Source organism: Quercus lobata, chromosome 9 (assembly GCF_001633185.2).
Source record: "Quercus lobata isolate SW786 chromosome 9, ValleyOak3.0 Primary Assembly, whole genome shotgun sequence".
In the NCBI taxonomy this organism is placed as follows: Eukaryota; Viridiplantae; Streptophyta; class Magnoliopsida; order Fagales; family Fagaceae; genus Quercus; species Quercus lobata.
The window spans coordinates 42,397,921-42,411,935 of NC_044912.1; the positions used below are offsets into that span (position 1 = coordinate 42,397,921).

A 14,015-nucleotide genomic window follows, 5' to 3' on the forward strand; every position below is an offset into this window, starting at 1 on the left:
CAATTATTCAAACCCGTCAACTATATTTGCATGGGCTCAAATAGTAGAAGTAGAACGTGAAACTCATATTACCTTTCTAAACTTGGTGCAAAACAAAATTTACTGATAATGAAAACAAGATAAGACAGTGCATACTCATTAGCACGTGGTGGGGGAGAGATTATTCAATGAAGAAAATGGCATTTGAGCCACAAATTAAATTCGGCAACCACTACTAGCTACCTTCTTCCCCCCTTAAAGACAACATACCAAAATTAATGGCCCCAAAACATTGTAGCATGAAACACTTAATTAGTGCAGCATAGGTGTCACAATTGAGCCGCTTATTCAGCTTCATGAAGCTCACAATATATTAAGGGATATGGGATTCGAAGTGAGTCACTGTGTCAAAGTTTTAGTTTTCATTATACTATCATAAGGTAGTATAAGGAGAGTTCACAATGAGAACTAAATCCTTTTGTCAAGGGGCTCTTTTGGGCTCCTTGGTTTGCTTCTTGCTTGTTGTGAGTTGCTATGCTGAGCAAGACCAAACCACTTCAGGTATATTGTTCTGTTAAAAAAGAGGGATGTTTTGCAAAGCTATTTAGGTTGCTTCCTTATATGTTTAAACATTTTGAGTCATTACTACTTGTTGCTAATTTTTAACAATGATAGTAAGATCTTTGACATTTGACAAACTAAGGCACATGCATATGTTTTAGCATTGAAATTTTCTCTTTAGCACCAATGGATTTTGATCCCTAAACACTATCATTTTAAATGATATGAAGCAAACATGCATATGATATCAATCTCATTGTTCCATCTTATAATTTGAAATGAGTTGTGTTGATTTTGTGCACTTATATGTGCAGGACTTGGTGTACCATCTCATAACGAAGAGTTCAATACAGCTGCAGACCTTGATGAAGGGAAATTCAAGAAACCTATTCCCTTTTTTAAGAAGCCATTCCCACCAAAAATTCCAATTTTCAAGAAGCCAATTCCTCATCCAATTCCAGTTTTTAAGAAACCACTTCCTCCACCTATTCCAATTATTAAGAAGCCATTACCACCAATTCCCGGTTTCGAAAAACCAGTTATTCCACCAATTCCAATAGTAAAGAAGCCATTTCCACCCTTCAAGAAACCATCTCTTCCACCACTTCCACCTTTCAAGAAGCCACTTCCACATTTCAAGAAGCCATTACCACCAATTCCAGGTTTCGAAAAACCAGTTATTCCACCAATTCCAATAGTAAAGAAGCCATGTCCACCCTTCAACAAACCATCTCTTCCACCACTTCCACTTTTCAAGAAGCCACTTCCACATTTCAAGAAGCCATTACCAATTAAGAAGCCTCTCCCACCTATTCCAGATTTGAAGAAACCATTTCTTGATGAGAAACCTATTCCATTTTTTAAGAAGCCTCCAATTCCAGTATTCAAAAAGCCATTTCCCCATCCAATTCCAATAATAAAGAAGCCATTCCCACCTCTTAAGAAGCCACTCTTTCCCCCTTTCCCAATTCACAAACCAATTGTCAAGAAACCTATTCCATAGAGAAAAAAAAAAGGATTGCTATAGTATTACTATAGTAATTTAATAAAGTGGAAAGAATGAGTAATTCTTATCTATTTATGTAGTTCACATGATGTTATTATTGTTGTTGTATGTCTCACATTCCCATCAAATTTTAAAAAGGGGATTGTAGTCCACGAAATTACAATCCTATAAAATTTATTTCCCAAAGATAATCATCAACTATTCCTTTTGTTTGTTTGTTTTTTTTTTTTTTTTTTTTTTTTTTTTTTTCTTTTTTTGGGAGAAGTCAACAACTATTCCTTGATACTAACTAATCACCCCATAAAATTCACTAATTTCATATTTCAAACGATGTGCTTCGGAAAACACAAAGCAAACATTGATAAAATTGATGCATGGTTGTCCATATATATTGGTACAGAAAGCTTATAAAAACTAACTCATTTTTATCACATCGATCACTATGCCCAACGTATAAGCCATGCAAGTCCCATGCGTCGCTTTAGGACGTATACCCATTTTCCCATCTCAAATCAATAGCATTTGTATCTCCCAACCAAAATAGTTGCACTATTTCAACTATCCTGTATGGGAGAAAGTCAACAAAACTATAATCAATTTCCATAAAACAAAATTAAATTTCAGCAAGTCGATTTAGTTTCCATTTTTAGAACTTTTAAAGCAATATGTGGAGTAATTAAAATTCGTTACTAATTTTCTTTTCCGCCATATATATTTAATTTGGCGTTAAAACGTCGCGTTAAGAAGATATTAGAGATAGCTTTCAAAAAAAAAAAGATATTAGAGATATTAATGATTTCTTTTTTCTTTGGATATTTTTTATAGCAAAAAACGAAATTTCTTTAATTTTTCTCTTTTTAGGCTTCACGACCCACCTACATTAACAGTTGAAAAGTGCATATTCAATTCTAGATGAAAATGACAGTTTATGAAAAGCATTGTGCTAAAAAAAAGAAAGAAAAAATGATATGGAGAGAGAAAGCAGAACTAAAATAATTAACATGTTTCGGTTTGATGGCACAATGAAAAAGACTAAATGGTAACATCTTTGCTATTTTGAACTGTATGCTTTAATGAACTTAACTACATTTACATAATAATTAATAAATTAGGCTTAGTAGGGATTTAAGAATCCTAATACCATATAGTAGCCCATGCATGCGGTATTATAAAACCAAGCAAAACCAAGTTTGTATAAGAAAAACTAAATCTCACTTGAGCAAAATATATTAAAGAAGACAAAATGTTTGCCTATATTTCACCTGGTCTGCTTGAGCAAAACGGTCAAGTAAACTAAAATATTTCAAATAGAGCTATTGTATAACAATTTGGGTGACCAATGTGATATGTTTTGGCCATACCTGCTAGTACAATACAAAATTGACTCATTTGGTGTGTTTATATATGGACATATGATAAGATATGTGCACACGTACACACAAGGACTCATGCGTTTGATTTGGAGCCTTGGAGAGCAGGGATAAATTTGGGCAGAAGGAGAAAGTTAACAAATGTTAAGTTTTGTTTTTTGTTTTACAAGGGGAGGAAATCGATTCAAGACTAGTTTTTAGCCATGGAAGAACTAAACAATACCCCAAAATTATGAGAAAGTATTTGGTATCAAATAATACCACATTCACCATATCAAAACCTAAAAAATGACAAAAATGTGCGCAAAAATAACCACTTTACTAACGCTCTGATTTTAATACGACTGATGTGTCATTTGATAGTAAGTATTTTTTTTTAAGAGAGTTTCAAACCTATGATATCCGCACCTGATAATAGCTCTTTATCATCAGACAAAGATACCAATCAGTTTTTGGTATAGATAAAGATTGAACTCCAAATCTCTTATACAACTTTACTAGTTGACCTAACTAGAATCCACCGTACTTTTTCTTAGCTATTGTACTTCTCTGAACAACAAAAATTAAGTTGGACATGGCGTGTTTTGGGCTACGCGGCATGTAAGGATCTTACATTTAACGACCAAAGATATGGGGAAAGTCCAAAAGATATGGGCCAGATTAAATCATTTACATTGTTACAAAAGGCCCATTAGGCTAACAGATGGGCCACCCTATTTCCATTTCTCTTGACTAAAAAGAAGCTGAACAATGTGGCCCTCTTGGAAAGTTCTATAGATTGTTTTGAAACGCTTTGCCTTTACAATGTGACTGTTCTTTTATTGATTTTTTAAACTTATTTTAGTTCTAGAATTGGTTATATATTAAAAAAAAATTCCTCTTGTTTATATATATAATTATATATATTGGTGTTATGGGTAAGGGTATAGATGTGGGTATTACAATTTCTAAAAAATTATAGCATAATGCAGCGAGTATGACACTAATATGACATTGTTACTTGTACAACAGTAATATGACACTGTTACTTGTATGACGCCAATATGACATAGATATAACACCCTTAATAAAGTATTTGTACTTCCTAAGTACCACATTATTAGGTGAAGTTGCAATAATCCTTTTTTTATAAATCAAGATTGATAAAATCTTATGGATTAAGTTGATTGGCTATCTTCAATTTCAATTGTAAAAGATGTTAATAAAATATGAATATAAAAATTTAATTAGTAATTTTTTTGCATCTCAAAGAGCAAGAAGAATGGGTTTTTTTTTTTTTTTTTTTAATTATAAGATCGGAAGTTTAATTAATGGATATAATTTAATTGATATTTATTTATTTATATTTAAATCCCACTTAAATTTATCACGTTAATCCTCAAAATCCATCGAGTAATCTTTTCCAATAAAATACTTTTTTTACTTTCTAAGAAAAACAAATTGCAGGCAAAAGTGCAGGTTTCACTTGAATATAATTGGCACCATATTACCATATCAAGCAATTTATAAAGTTGATGCGATGGTTGTTTTTGAGTGGCCTTTACTAACTCTCATAGCAGCAATTTAATTATTATATGGTTGTTTTTGAGTGGTGATGACTGATGAAGCACTCTTTCCGTGCAGCTAACCAATGTGCAGAGATGTCTTGACTAGAAAATGACCGGATCAAAGCCAGGATTTTATTATTTTCCATAGTCCACCTGCCGACATTTGTATTTAGCTTTATTATAGTAGATTGGGCTATATTATGAGAGGCTCTGCCCTCCTAACTATGTTTACCCTGCATTGTTTATAAAATTTTCTGGTTTACCAAAATGAAAAAAAAATTACACACCGTTTTACGAAAGCTTAATTAATTTGTAAGGGAAAGTCCTAAAATGGCAGAGGTGGAATCAGTCAGAGATGCTGCCAAACAAGTTGCTGTACGAGAGTTGCCTATTGATTATAGTTTAGACTTTAGAGGTCTTATGGCTTGGTGGGCCTAATCCGACGATAGAAAAATCCACCATTGATTAAGTACTACATATACATGGAATGGACCACATAAAAACTAATAATTGTCTTCTCTCAAATCCAATCTCCCAAAACAAAAAAAAAAATAATAATAAATTAATAATTGACAAACTGTATCAATTTTGGGACGTAATTGAAATTAATTATTTTAAATTTTCCTTTCAAGAATTAGGTCTTGAGATGACTTTCAGTAAGGCTTGTACATCAATTTTTAATATTTTTTTCATAGAATTTTTATTTAAATATATGATAGTATTTATACCTATAAGATACTTTGCGAATTGAGTTAGCTAGTATAGATTGGTAAAATTTTGGGAGAAGAGACGTAACTGCAACATTTACTTCGATGGGAACCGAATGGTGGCGAATCTTTGCAACCTAACAGGTACCTTACTAAGAAAGAGAATCCTCAATTCTAATTGTTAAGTCAGTAAATCAGTGAAGAGAGTGATAAATGAGACTGATAGAGTAATAGTGCAAAACCTTTTATTTTATAAAATAATTGAGCTTTAATGCATCCAAACTAGAATCTAGATCCTTTAAAGTTTTTAGGGAACTCAACCACATGTAGTTTTTTTAATCTTGACATTTCATTTTAAAATATTTAGTTCAGATTCTACAATATTATTATTTCAATAACGAAAACAATAAAATAATGATGGCACATTAGCTATTAAAAAAACAAATTAACATGATATTTAAAAAAAAAAAAAATATTCAAGAACCTCTCCTTCACTAGATTCACACAAACACTTATTTTGAGAATAACTGTATTGGCTGATCGACCAAAATGAAGGGATTCATAGGTTAATGGTCATGTCATCTCGAGGTGGGTGATTATTGTGTTCCTCTTTACTCAGCTTCTCAATTATTGTGTTCCTTTGGTATTTTGCTTGTATTCTTCTTTCTATGGTGCAGCCCCCCCCCCCCCCTCCCCCCCAATAGCTAAAATCCACACCTCTTTTTCATCATATATATATATATATATATATATTCATAGTGTTTTGTGTGTAGTTTCTAGTCCCTACACACACTAGGTAATTATAGATAAGAATTACATTATGATTGAAAAAGGAAAACACACAAAATTCTTACCACCAGGCTTTGAAGGGAACAAGGTTTGTACCAAAGACAAGATAAAAGATTTTTTTTTTTTAAAAAAAACTTAGATTTTTTTTTTTTTTCGGGGGATAAAAAGTTAATAATAGAGCAAGGCTTTTCCTTTTTGATTAAGAGTCCGTTTGAGATCTGCTTATTTTGCTGAAATTGAAATTTTTTTACTGAAAATATTGTAGATAAAGATAAAAGTTAGTTGAAATCGTACAGTGGGACCCATGAATAGTACCAAAAAGTGCAATAGAACCATGAATAATAGCCAAAATAAGCTGAATAGTAAAATAAGCTGTCAAATATAATCTATCCAAATGCAACCTAAGTTACAATCTACATCCTTAAAGTTTTAAGGTAATTTTGATTTTACCTCCTAAAGTTTTAAAATTAGGATATGTACCCTTAACATTACGTAGAGTCTGGTTTTTAATCTTTTTCTCCGTATGTCATGCTAAAGCATTCATTAAGTGCCACTTCAGTTCAAAATGAGTCACGTAGTTTTAATGTGGCTAAAAGAAGATTCTTTTAGTCTAACAAATTTTTTTTTTCATTTTCCTTCTATTTTCTCCTAAATTTTCTTTGGCAACTATTCAAATTTTCTTGAAAAACAAATGCACAAAAGGGGGGGGGGGGATCAACAAAAAAAGGACAAAGTTTTGGTTCCAAACTTGTTTGGAACTATAATTTTCCAACAAAACAAGTGGTGATTTATTAGATCATTTATGTGTTTTATTTTAACATGCTATTTGATTCATTAAAAAAATCATGTGCTAAACTACACTTGAATGATTTCTTTAATCATCACATAATAGATTAGAACAAATAAATATGTTTATAGTCAAACTTTTTTTTTTTAAGAAAAAATATTTCAAAGTAAAACCAATGCAAAAAATTAGTCTCAATCTTGACCGGCCAAACCAATTCAAGCATCACAAAAATTAAGCAAAACAACAAGCCCAGTCAACCCCAAAGCACCAAAAAAAAAAAAAAGTTTGGAAGGAACAAGTACAACTTACGAGAATAAAGTTGTTGGAGTCAATTTAATTTGAGGCCCAGACTTTTATACAGGTCCATTTTACATACAGAGGGCTTGTCGGCTTAATGGAAAAAAAAGCCCAAACTCACCTGTAAACTTTTCAGCCGCGTGTACAACATGCAAAAGCTGATTGGTGAGTTCCACTTGCACTTTCACTTTCACTGTTTCACTTTTCGTGGGTGGTTCTACTCTACTTCTCGCTCAATTGTAATATTTTTGTCATTTGGTTTTTTTGGAGAAAAAGTCCTTTGGAAGTGGGCATCTTTATTAATCAACCGTACTCGTACTAAGATCAAAGTTGTAAACATCAATTAGGTCAAGAGAAAAAGAATATTGGGTTTTTGATAGAGGAGTTTGAGTAATGTTGTTTGAATATTTTTTATACACGTGTGAGTGAAAAAATGTGTAAAAATACATGTAAGTATATTTAAAATATTCAAAAGTGTGTTTGAAATGCCCTACCAAATAGGCTCATTACTCTCAAGCCTAAACCTAAGTTAATCATGACTTTTTAATGTTGAGTCATTCAATAGCTAAGTTGATAAGCTATGGTATTAGAAAAAACAAAACACTTCACTTGTTGGACATCATGTTGTGTAATGTGCATACTCTATTTATTTATTATTATTTTTTTTTTGGAGCTATGCAATGCACACAACAAATTTTACAAGAAATTTTACACCTAGATCATGTGGTATATTATTTTTTTTATTTTATTTTATAGAATATGGTATATTATTAATAATAGGTAAAAAATAAAAAATAATGTCAAGCCAGATGGGAGTTGGTAAAATCTTGCCAACTCATTATTATAATAAATATTGTCAATTTTATGTGTATATATAAAATAATTTGTAAATTATTAATAATAGATAAAAAAGTTCTATCACCAGTAAGTGAAATTAGTAGATTGTTACTTTATTAATGATAGATAAAAATGTTATCTAGATTTAGATAAAAATTAACAATAACTAGTGAAAGTAGCTAAATTATAATAAAAAGCGAAATGCTAACAAGGGTTTTTAAGATATTGGTTAATAATCTATTTTATGAAAGTTTTAACAAAAATTAAAAAACTGTCAAAATATTAATTACTTTTTTTCTCTTTTTTTTTTATAAAAATTTTCTTCAAGTAAATCGTTAATAAGTGTCCTTAAAGCAATTATTATCATGACCTAATAAAAAACTGATGCGAATATTATTATTTTGGTGTGTCTACTTTATCCTCTTTTTTTTCCCAAATGTGGTAACCTCTCTTTCTCTCTCACTGACACACTCACACACAGCCAATAAATCCTCTCTTTACTTTGAAAACTGATAACCCAAAAAACCAAACCAGAAGTCCTTCAAAACCCTAGAGACCCTTGAATTTCTTGTCTCTTCATTTTATTTCAAGAACCCACATGAAAAATTTTCGATTTATTTTCTTCAGAAAACCCTAATTCTTCCAAAAATTTGATTTTTTTCTTTTTTGGTTTTGCTTTTTGGGGGAATATGGATTCGTCGCCGGTGATATTGGACATAAGCTCCGACGAAGAGCAGGGTTCATCGGCGGAGACCAAATCCGGCGACCAAAACTTAGATTGGCTGTCGGCGCTATTTGGAAATTTGAACTCCGATGATGATACGGAGGCTGACGACGACGTCGTGGTGGTCAGAGAGGTGGTCAACGAGAACCACCACAAGTCAAGGAAATCGACGGTGGTGATGAAGGATGTGGATGATGATTGCGTCGTACTGGATTGTGACCCGAATAATCCGGTCGCCGAGGTTAACGATGATAAGGATAATTCTGGGTCTGATGACTTGCTTATAGTTGCAGAGAAAGGGCAGGTAAATTTGTTTGTTTATTTATTTATTTATTTTTATAAATTATTTACAATTATGATAATTTTGGATTTGTGGGTTTGTTTATATTTTCTGAGGATTTAATTTTAGTGCTTTGTTAATCAAAATTTACTTTGATCTGAGTTTGATTCAGTGAGTTATGGTAAATATGTTACTAAAAATGGAGAAATTGGAGATATAGAATTGGGCTACTTTTATTCCTACTTTAGGGTTATAGGGAATTTTTGCTTTTAACTTTTTTTGGGGGGTTTCAAAATTTTTTTATTTTAAGAATTACAATGATGTTGGTGTTGTGGGTATATATATATAGACTTGTTGGGTTGCTGAGGATTTAATTTTTAGTGCTTTTTTCTCCAAACTTTGCTAGAGTGGACAAAATGCTTTGGGTGTTTTTCTTTGTTAAATAGTTGTAATTTCTTTGCTTGATAATTTTTTCTGTTTTTTTTTAATCCCTTAGTACATTGCCTGTGTGCTTTGGTTTCCTGTATTGTTTTCTTTATTCAATGAAGTTATATTTCTTATCAAAAAAAGAAAATTACTCTGAATTACTAGGAATGGGGATACAGAATTGGACTACCTTTATTACTACTTTAGCATCTTTTTTTTTTTTTCCCCTTATTTTGAGTTATTAGGAATTTGTGCTGTAATTCCAATGACTTGCTTATAGTTGCAGATATGGGTCAGGTAAATTTGTTTTTTTTTAGGAAGCACGGACAATTCATTTAGGGTGCCGTACCCGTACCAGTGTTGTACTGGCCGTTTCATGTTATAATTTTTCAAAAATTGCTCGTGTCGTTGTGTCGTACATTCCCGTGTCTGTATCCGTACATCCTAGGTTTGTTTGTTTGTTTGTTTTTTTTTTTTTTTTAACAATTACAGTAACATTGGCCTGCTAGGTTACTGAGGATTTAATTTTAGTACTTTGTTGGAGAAAATATACTTTGATTTAGTTAGTTATAGTAAATATGTTACTAGAAATGGAGATACATAATTAGACTACTTTAATTCCTACTTTTTTTTTTGATAAGTAACTTTACTTTAATTCCTACTTGAGCAGCTTTTATACTTATTTGGGCTATTGGGAATTTGTGTTTTCTTGAAGTGTGTTCCTAATGTATATTAAGGGTTATATTGCCTATTTTGAACAAATGCATGTATTTTTGTTAATAAAACCTATTTTGAACAAAAAAAATAATAATAATAACAAATAAAGGATAAATTAAAATTTTTTTTAAAAAAGTGAATTTTCAATAATGTCTCTTTAATAAAGTATAAAATTGATAAAATCATAGTTAAGGTCAATTATATCATAAGAAGATTAAGTGTAAAAGAGATTGTTAATAAAACCTAAATACAAAAATTTAATTTGTAATTTTGCATCTCAAAAAGCAAGAAGGTTTTTTTTTTTTTTTTTTGAAATATAATATAGATGTTAAATAAATAAGATTTAATTATATTTAAATATATATAAAAAAAAATCCCACTTAAATTTATCACCCCTAAGCCTCAAAATGTATGAGCTGGCCTTGAGTAGTCTTTTTCACTAAAATACTTATTTACTTATCAAGAGAAACAAATGTTTTGTTGCAGATTGCATGCAGAGACTATCCTCATCCACGTCATCTTTGTGCTAAATATCCTTTCAGTTCCACATCCCATGATAAGCACTGTGACCAGGTAAGATCACTCTTCTAAGCTACGACACAAAGAATGTGATCTAGCACTTGTCTAGTCCTATGTTCATCATTATGCTTTGCCATTCTGATTTACATCCTTTCTGAAAGTGCAGTGCCACTGTTATGTTTGCGAATGTAGCGCGCCATGTCCATTTTGGGATTCAGGTTCAGTCATCTTGAACCACCATTGTCATGCCACCGATAAGGAGGAGAGATGGAAAACTTTTAGGAAGCAACTCAAGCCGATAAAAAATACTACATTTTCAGCTCTAAAGTGTTCTAATCCTACTCTCTCTATGCCACTTGCTCGATGTAATCAAGCTCAATCACTCAACATTTTTCGGTTGTCACCCAACTCCATGCCTCCAAATCATGTCGCCAGACCAAGTTTAATCCGTCCTTGCTCCACCTCGAATAATTATACTGTGCCAAATATCATAAGTCAAGGGAAGAGCCAACAGTCAGCACCTATTTTGGCAAAAAACAGAGTCCATCCGCATGTGATTTCACAGCAGTTTGTTGGTGTACGTCATAGTGTCACCCAACGGGACCGTGGTAGTGTTGGGAATTTGGGTCCAAGAATTCCCCCTTCCAATACAATGTTTAAGAAGACAGGAAGTGTTAAGCCCAGTTCTGTGTATGTTTCATCAAACAACAATAGCTGTATCCAGGCAGCACAACATACCAGAAATGCTACTTCAACAGCATTGTCAAACGAGATAAATCCCAATAGGTGGCAGAATTTTAGGTCTAGTGTAAATCTGGAGTCATTTAGGCCTCAGGACTGTTCTCAGCCCAACTTGGGCTTCCCTGGAAATATCATACCTTCCCAACCTCAAATATATAATCAGTCTATTGCTCAATCAAATGACGGCCAGAATTTTTGTCTTCCTGGGTATCAAAGCCAAAAACCTAGCGAAGATATTTATCAGAATGGGAATTGTCTAAATGACGGGCAAAATATCAGTCAGCATGGGAATCAAAGTTTCAGTACCACAGATCCAGGTTCTTTAGATTTTAATTTCAGTTGGCCTAACAATTCCGTTCAAAGCAATCTACAACCTCCAATTGGAAATCTCCATGTTCAAAGTGGAGGATATACATGTGAGTCATTATCTGTAGAGGATTCTAATTCCCAGTTTATGGGTAGTGCTCAGTTCAGTGAAGACAGTCTACCTGAGTTGTTTGGATGTGCAACTCCACGTCCAAGCGATCAAGTACTTGCAGTCGAAAATTCTGAACTTCAAAGTACAGGGCCTATGCATGAAGCATCCCATATTAAGGAGTCTAATTGTGAGCTTGCTGACTTTGATCTTGACAACTGGTTTTTGGAAAACCAGTCAGTTCCCATGGTTTCAGGTGGTTCCATGCCATCTGAAACAAATATCTTTTCTCCTGTGACTTCTTCCATTGATCCAGGAATGCTTCTGTTTGATTTTGAAACCTCCTGGAATGGTCTTGCACATGTGTAGCAATTATAACCAATTGTGCTTCTTGGAAAGAGGCAAAAGCAAGTGAACACAGCTTGTGTTCTGCAAATAGTAGAAGATGATCTCTGTTTTGGAGGCTGGGTTTAAAGTTTATCAGAGTTCTAGTGGTGTACAGTCTTTTTTAACTGAAGTGTACAAAGGTGCCCTGTAGGTTAAATGATGCCTGTACATGCTGGTAGGCTTTTTTTAGGGGAAAAAAAAAATCTTTTATATCTATTAATCTCAAATGTTAAATTATGTCATACCTGCATATTCTTTCCTCTTGTGACCTTGATGGATGACTGGTTCAAATTTCAGAATCTTAGATCCTTTTCAGTTGTTGAATTTGGTAACTGCCGAGGTTTTTGTCTGTAGTTGTGGGTAGTTGGTTTGATTTTCTTGATACAGGAAGTGAATGAATTGGCGTTAAACTGGGAAATCAGTTTTTACTCAACAGGTTAAAGCTAGCTTTGTGTACAGTACAGCTATCACCAGCATAGAGTAGATTATTGTGTTCTGCTGTATGTAAATACTAGCTGGTGAGCAAGAAAATGAGATTGGATTTTGATGCACCTTGAATGCTTGTAATTTATTATTATTATTATTAATATTATTTCTGAATGCATGCTGATTAAAAGGTATCCATGAAGGTTAGGTAATTGGTATCTTGGGGCATCTTGAAAATCAGCTTTTACAATGTTCCATAAATTGATACAGAACTTCTTTTATTTAAGTCTAGAGTTTTGTGGTAGTAGCTCCCATCTTGTCTTAGTACAAGCCTCACATCCCTTCGTCGGGTCTGTCTTAGTGGGTCTTAGTGTGAGGATTTGTGAAAATTGCTCATGGGTTCATCATTAAGATTTTTATTTTTTATTTTTTATTTTAATATATGATAAAATTTCTACTCTAGCCTAATTTAAGTACATATGTGTATGAGTCTTCCTCTTCGAGACTTGAATCACAGTCCTTGCCTCTCACACCCGACAAGTATTTATACTTGTAGAGTGACCACCGCATAAAGGGCACAAAGGGGAAGCGGTGGTGGCTATAGAAGAATTTTAATTTGTCAAAAAGGGTGAAGACAATTATTGTTGTGGGTGAAAAGTCACTAGTGGAAACGAATAACAAAGGTGAGCAATGTCTTATAGTCAGATTACTTAATTCCAAATCATACAATAAGGAAGCTATTAAAACGGCCATGCTTAAACATTAGAGGCCAATCTTCAAATTGAGTGACTGCTCGGGATTTGAATGAACATACTTTTTGTGTTTTCATTTGAAGACACTATGGATAAGGAGATTGTCTGCATCAACAGTCTGCAGTAATTTGACAAAAGTCTTTTTGTGTTTCAGGGTGGTTATTTTACAAATGTCTCAATTGTGTTTCAGGATTATGATGGCGAAAGTCAAGTTGCTAATCTGCAATTCCGGTGGGCTTTCTTTTGGATTCAATTGCATATTTGCATGGGATACCTTTCAAGGGAATGAACGGAGATGTTGCAAATGCAGTGGGAGATGATTTGGGTATCTTGAAGGAGGTAGATATACCAGCTTATGATGTGAGCTGGGCTGGGGGAAGTGTATAAGGATGAGGTTGAAGGTCGATATTTCGTAGCCCCTTACGAGGGGAGAAGTGTTGAAGTTAGGAAAATTAGAACTGCTTTGGGTGACTCTTTAGTATGAAAAACTTCCTAGTTTCTGCTATGTTTGTGGCTTGTAAGAGCATCTGCACTAACTAATCTAAATTAGCATAAAACTCATAATATTAGCCATCTTTTTTATTTTTATTTTTTTTAATTAGCATAAAACTCAAAATATTAGCCTATAAAGCCCAAAATATCAAATTATGAACCGGTTATGCAATATGAGATTTTGTTATAGTGTTTGTGCGAATATACAAGTCATCACAATCTATGCAAAATAAATTTTAATTATTTCTTTGCATTT

At 32.9% G+C, this 14,015-nt stretch overlaps 2 protein-coding genes across 3 annotated transcripts; both read left to right on the forward strand.

The window, feature by feature from the left end:
• Nucleotides 1-357: 357 nt before the first annotated feature.
• On the forward strand, nucleotides 358-1,737 carry LOC115959080 (proline-rich protein 4-like). Its single transcript, XM_031077377.1, has 2 exons — nucleotides 358-540; nucleotides 855-1,737. The coding sequence occupies exons 1-2, from the start codon at nucleotides 441-443 to the stop codon at nucleotides 1,541-1,543; spliced, it is 789 nt and encodes a 262-aa protein (XP_030933237.1). The 5' UTR covers nucleotides 358-440; the 3' UTR covers nucleotides 1,544-1,737.
• Nucleotides 1,738-8,288: 6,551 nt separating this feature from the next.
• On the forward strand, nucleotides 8,289-13,849 carry LOC115960141. 2 transcript variants are annotated; one of them, XR_004085097.1, is made up of 4 exons: nucleotides 8,289-8,908; nucleotides 10,514-10,600; nucleotides 10,713-13,198; nucleotides 13,458-13,831. XR_004085097.1 is itself a non-coding variant. In XM_031078880.1 (3 exons), exons 1-3 carry the CDS (start codon nucleotides 8,570-8,572, stop codon nucleotides 12,069-12,071), a joined length of 1,785 nt encoding a protein of 594 aa, XP_030934740.1. In that variant the 5' UTR covers nucleotides 8,289-8,569; the 3' UTR covers nucleotides 12,072-13,849. The 2 variants fall into 2 exon arrangements, 1 of the variants encoding a protein (XP_030934740.1); XM_031078880.1 differs by having other exon boundaries at nucleotides 10,713-13,849.
• Nucleotides 13,850-14,015: the final 166 nt, after the last annotated feature.